General features: G+C 36.3%; 1 protein-coding gene across 1 annotated transcript in view; it reads left to right on the top strand.

Annotated features, from left to right (window-relative positions):
• Window positions 1–6,351, top strand: part of TTC3 (tetratricopeptide repeat domain 3) — a 116,913-nt gene that overhangs the window by 50,682 nt on the left and 59,880 nt on the right. Inside the window, exons 19-22 of the mRNA XM_023519593.1 lie at window positions 1,235–1,356; window positions 3,998–4,118; window positions 5,206–5,328; window positions 6,072–6,173. Coding sequence (XP_023375361.1) covers window positions 1,235–1,356; window positions 3,998–4,118; window positions 5,206–5,328; window positions 6,072–6,173 — 468 coding nt within the window. The remainder of the gene's footprint in view (window positions 1–1,234; window positions 1,357–3,997; window positions 4,119–5,205; window positions 5,329–6,071; window positions 6,174–6,351) is intronic.

Genomic DNA, 6,351 nt, shown 5'->3' with positions numbered 1-6,351 from the left:
AGGCTATCCTAGGCCAAACATAATATTGAGGAAAAAGGCAAGTTGAAGAACATAAACATGATCCTACTTATATAAAAATTTGAAAGCATATAGAATCAATACTATATATTGTTTATGGATATCTGTGCATCTTATAAAGAAAATGTGGACTATCTCCATCTCAAATTTAAGGTACTGGTTGCCTTTAGTTATGGGAGGAGGAAATGGGCTAGGGAGGTTCAGAAAGGAGACTTCAACTTTGTGTTGGACTGTTTTTCTGGGAAAATAAAAATACAAATGATGTTGATATCTCTTAGTTCTGGGTGGTAAGTACTTGAAGATTTTATTTCTAGAGTGTAGGCTTCTTGGAACCACATACAGTTACTATGTGAGCTTCCCTGATTCCCATTAATTATGCTCTTTACTTGCTCCCTTGAAATTTTTATTCACCTCCACTGTTTGGCATTATAACTTTGCTTTTCTTGGTTTAGGAATTTTTGCAAATATTTAAATCCTCTAGAATGACTTCAAGTATATATCCTTTCTACCAGCTTGGGTTCCAGTCCTGCCTGGCTAAATGAGGCTGAGCCCTGAGTTACTCCCCCATGCACATCTAAGTTGTCTTTTACGTTTTCCTCTTTCCCAGTGGTTAAAGTGCCTGGGGCTCATTCTCCTTTTTCTTGATGAATGTCTTCCATTAATCCCATTGGGATGTCAGTCCTTCCCAGGGAGCAGGGACTAGCACTTACTAAGATATAAATTATAGTGTGTTTGCACCCAAATCAGTCTTTTTTACCGGGAATTTACAACTTCTGTTATTAGTCAAGCTGGGGTGTTGTGGCTGGCACTTGTAGTCCCAGCTACTTCAGAAACTGAGGCAGGAGGATCACTTGAACCCAGAGGTTCCAGGTTGCAATGAGCTATTATCATACCACTCTACTCTATGAGATCCTGCCTCTTAAAAAATATATAAAATAAAAAATAAAATATTAGCATACCCCAGATACTTAGTGTGTAACAATAAATGCTCGCATAGCCGGTTGTCTGATGTATTCAAGAGGGTCGATTTCATTGTGTTTTTGAATATGATCACAAATTTATATAATGCCTAAGAAAATGAAATGCAGAAGGTATAATTTGTCACAGGAATTTGGAAATATATAATTGTTATTTCAATGTTACATAAAAAGTCATCCTTCAGATAAAATCTGTTCCAGCATTTCTCTTTTTGTGTAAGTGATCATTGTTTTCACTACTACTGAAGGAATTATCTGAAGCTGAAAACCAGTTCAAGAGGATTATTGAACACTACCCCAATGAGGGCCTTGATTGCTTGGCCTACTGTGGAATTGGAAAAGTATATTTGAAGAAAAACAGGTCAGTAGAAACAATACTACTTTAAGCTTCAAGCTGAAAACTCACTCAAAGTCTAATGTGATGATTCCTTTTCTGGGACGACTTGGATTCTTCTCTGTGGCACGGTGTTGATTGTGATTGACCTTGAGGACCCAGTGTTTCGTTACTGATACTAATTATTATAACAAGGCCAGTGGGTATATTTTTTGATGCTTCTTAATTTTCAATCTAATAAGAAAGTCAAAAATAGAGTAATTAGACATGAGGATTTAATATTCTCTAATATAATCCTCTGTAAGTAGTTACTGAATTCGTGTAGATTAATAATTTAAAAATCTGATTGTATAGTTTTTTCAGTTACCTGTTTTACAAAATCTGTATGGAGATGGTTTTAATAAGAGGCATGTGAATGTTTAGAGACATCATGAGTTAGGAATAAAAATCTCTTCTGAGCTCTGATACAGTTGGAACCTCCTTACTCAAGTTTAATAAGTAGCAGTTCTGTAAATGTTTTGTGTCTTAGTTTTGTCTTCCCAAATTGGTTATATGACCCTTAGAGAGCAGGATTATGTCTTGAATCTTTTTTTTTTAATTAAATCATAGCTGTGTACATTAATGCAATCATGGGGTACAATGTGCTAGTTTTATATACAATTTGAAATATTTTCATCAAACTGGTTAACATAGCCTTCATAGCATTTTCTTAGTTATTGTGTTAAGACATTTATATTCTACATTTAATAAATTTTACACTTACCCTTGTATGTCTTGAACTTTAAAATAAAAATCTCTGTTCCCCTGCTCGGTGCCCGTAGTGGTTACGTCACCAGCCACATGCACTGAAGCTGGCAGGTTCGAACCTAGCCTGGGCCAGCTAAACAGCAATGACAACTGCAACAAAAAAAACAGCTGGGCATTGTGGCGGGCACCTATAGTCCCAGCTACTTGGGAGGCTGAGGCAAGAGAACTACTTAAGCCCAACAGTTTGAGGTGTGATGCCATGGCACTCTACCCAGGGCGATATAGTGAGACTGTCTTAAAAAAAAAAAAAAATCTCTGTTCCTACCACATGTACCCAATAAAGTGGTAGGTATAATAGGTTACTTTATAAAGAGGTAATTGTTGACTAATTGAATATCATTCATTACTTTCAGTTACCCTTATTGTCTCATCTAATTTGTTAGGGGAAATTTTATGAGACTTTTGGGACTCAATCTTAAAGTGTGTCTAAGCCTTCTTTATAGATTTTTAAGGATTAAAGCAAGTTCCTTTACTTCATGAAGGTACTGTCTATTACTAAGTACTGCTAGTACCATTACTAGTTATAGTAATAGCTAATGACTCTAACTAATGCCTTGGTCATGTGCAGATTTTCAAAAGGTCTAGAAATATAACAATGTTTAAAATCATGGGGATTGTGGTTTGAAAAGTTTTGCTCATGTTGAAATGCTTTACATTTTAATTTCTAGATAATATGTGGGATTAAATGTCTAGTGCGCTACATTTTGCATTCTAATGTATAGCTTCTAGTTGAAAGTCCTACTCTTCCTAACTGGTGGATGGTATTCTTCCTCTTCTACACATAAGTGTTTCTATGCCTATAGGCAAAAATAAGTTTTTTAATTGAAATATCATTTCAAGATTGGAGAAAAGCAGTAAACATTCTTTCTTCTCCAATCCGAAGAGGAGAATAAAGAGTTAACTTTATAATTCAGTATGTTAGTATTCTTTTGTTGAATGGAATGTGGGAATCTGTTGACATTTCTTTAAACCATGAATCAAGTCTTAGCTAAAAGCATTTTGTATTTTTAGTTAAAGCAACTTAAATACACATTTGTTTTGCTAAAATAATTTACTTACATCCAGAATACATGGCACTTTTAAGATTTTTTTCAGCAGAGAGAAATTTTTATTATAGATATTCTAATTTAATAAAAAGGGGCCAAATTTAATAAAAATAATTCCCTTATTAACAATTAATTAGATGGAGTAGAGGATTGTTATTTCTCTACAAGAATCTAATTAGCTTAGTTAATGAAACAAAAATGGACAGCCAAATTGTTCAGTTTCTGTTTTAATTGTTGGAAACTTTAAAAATAAGTTACAACTTTGGCCCAGCGCCTGTGGCTCAAGCGACTAAAGTGCCAGCCACATACACCTAAGGTGGCGGGCTCGAATCCAGCCCGGGCCCACCATACAACAATGACGGCTGCAACCAAAATAATAGCCGGCTGTTGTGGCGGGCACCTGTGGTCCCAGCTACTTGGGAGGCTGAGGCAGGAGACTCGCTTGAGCCCAGGAGTTGGAGGTTGTGGTGAGCTGTGATGCTATGGCACTCTACCCAGGGGGATAGCTTGAGGTTCTGTCTCAAAAAAAAAGAAAAAAGAAAAAAGAAAAATAAGTTACAACTTTAAAAGGACTAGTATGGACCTACTATATTAAAGCCAGTGTCCAGGAGAGAGTTCATGTGTATCACTTTCATAGCAAACAACAGTGCCTCCATTTTTTAAAGAAAATTTAGCCTATATTGAATATTTCTGTGGCACGATTTATCAAATACACTCTTCCCAATAAGCTTGAGGTCTTGATGGCTTTCATTGTGGTGGGTGAAAATATCATGGCACATCTTTAATACTGTCTTTCTTCGTAATCATGACTTTAGATTTCTAGAAGCTCTCAATCACTTTGAGAAAGCGAAAACCTTGATCTATCGTCTTCCTGGAGTGTTAACTTGGCCCACAAGTAATGTGATTATTGAAGAGTCTCAGCCAGAGAAAATAAAGGTAACTTTATTTCTGTAGAAATTTCTTACTACCTATAAAAGCTCATCAGCACTGACAGACTTAGGTATCAGAAGACAAAGAGGTAGGCATATACTCTGTCCCAAGCTCCCCATCTGCATATCTCCTTTGAAGTCTAAGGAGAATCACTGATGTTTCCTATGTGCCAGTCACATACCTTTCACTTAGTAGATGGATACTGCAATCATTCTTACTTTATAGATGAGGAAGATGAAGTTTAGACAGGTTATGTGATGAGCTCAAGGTAAAATAGCAAGCAAATGGTGGTGCTGGGATTTGAATCTAGAGTGTGTGTTATCAAATGATAATGCTGTACTGGTAATATTTAGAGGAAGGTACAGCATCATTGTTTCTTCATAATTACCACAGTTATGAAATGGTTCTTGAATACTTGGGAAATAATTAAAAAGTAGAAGGTTCTGGCTTGGCACCTGTGGTTCAAGTGGCTAAGGTGCCAGCCACATACACCTAAGGTGGCGGGTTCAAATCCAGGCCAGACCCGCCAAACAACAATGACAGCTGCAACCAAAAAATAGCCGGGCATCGTGGCGGTGCCTGTGGTCCCAGCTACTTGGGAGGCTGAGGCAGGAGACTCGCTTGAGCCCAGGAGTTGGAGGTTGCTGTGAGTTGTGATGCCACGGCACTCTACCCAGGTGACAGCTTGAGGCTCTGTTTTAAAAAAAAAAAAAAAAAGTAGAAGGATCTGAACAGACACTTCTGCAAAGAAGATACACAAATAGTAGTTTGGGCATTCATTAAGAGCTATAAATTACAAAATGAGGTTTGATGATTATAACAGAGGAGAAGATTTTGATTGTGACTCTGAAATTCTGAAATAACGATTTTTGTTCAGTCCTCTTCTTTTCAACATCCCTCTCCTGTTATCTCTGTATCAGCCTCTTTTTAAAAGGAAAAATGTCAAAAGTTCTGTATGGTTTGTTCTTGGCTAAAAGAATTTAGCCATTTGTATGCTGAAAATATTTTTCTGGCAAGAGGCTTTTGAAATCACAAGCATTTTTGTTGACAAATTAATTTTGTAATTGTATCATTTTTGTTTATTCTGTTTTAGATGCTGTTAGAGAAATTTGTTGAAGAATGCAAATTCCCTCCAGTGCCAGATGCCATTTGTTGCTATCAGAAATGCCGTGGATATTCCAAAATACAGATATACATAACTGATCCAGACTTTAAGGTAATAATGGAGGTACCATGGGACGTTCACTTGTAAAAGTATGCCTCAAGATGGATTCAGAACACATTGTGTAATTAAAAGCACCCAGTTTCCCTGGCTACCTAGCAGTTTGTGTCCACTCCTTCCCCTGGACTTCTTTAGGTCTGCACCATTTCACATGGGCACCCAGAGCCACCAAATAAACACTATGGGCTTGTGACCTGAGAGACAAGGCTAGCTGATACCTTCTCTTCCTTCTAGCTAGTGTTTTATGTAACCACCTAGTCCTTAGGATTAAAATGAGATTGTTACCTTGGATTTGTTGGAATTCTGTTTTCCTGTAAAATTTGAGTCCAAGAATGTAAAAGCCATTGTGAGCACTGAATTAGCCCCTAGAAACCTAAATTTGAAATCAAGTCTGGCACTTAATTGAATGAGTGGTTAATTTATTTATTCTAGAACATAGTAGCTGCCCACTATCCCACTGTCTCTGGTGAGTTAATCAGATGAAATAGTGTTTGTAAAATATTTGACACATTGTAAAGAATAAATAATATAACTATATACTGTGGAAATGATTATGTCAGTCAAGTTCTAATCTCTGGCAGTAGGCATTTTGGAGTACAGAAGTATTATACTCTCTCGTGAGGAGGATGTCTAGTTATATCTGCCTAGTGAACATAGCTCCCTTAATTTGTGTGCTTTGAGTGTGTGTGTGCGCAAAGACATCTTAAAATGTGAATTAAATTTTTTTGAAATCCTAGGGTTTTATACGTATCAGCTGTTGCCAGTACTGTAAAATAGAATTTCACTTGAACTGCTGGAAGAAATTGAAAACCACAACCTTTAATGATAAAATTGACAAGGTAAGATATAATAAGATTCTCTGGACTTTTTAGTATGTTTATTGTATGTTATTTTTTCTCCCAAGAATTACAAGTCTTAAGTGACTATAAATGCTCCTTCCTAAGCATTATAGACATAATTAGAAAGTTTTAAATGTTAACTTTATTAAAGTAGAAAAATCAGATTTTTTTTTTTTTT

The sequence above is a fragment of the Otolemur garnettii genome, unplaced genomic scaffold, assembly GCF_000181295.1.
Source record: "Otolemur garnettii isolate 467f Iridium unplaced genomic scaffold, OtoGar3 scaffold00180, whole genome shotgun sequence".
NCBI lineage: Eukaryota > Metazoa > Chordata > Mammalia > Primates > Galagidae > Otolemur > Otolemur garnettii.
The sequence above is the reverse complement of the archived record's forward strand: the minus strand, read 5'-3'. Positions and strand labels throughout refer to the sequence as shown.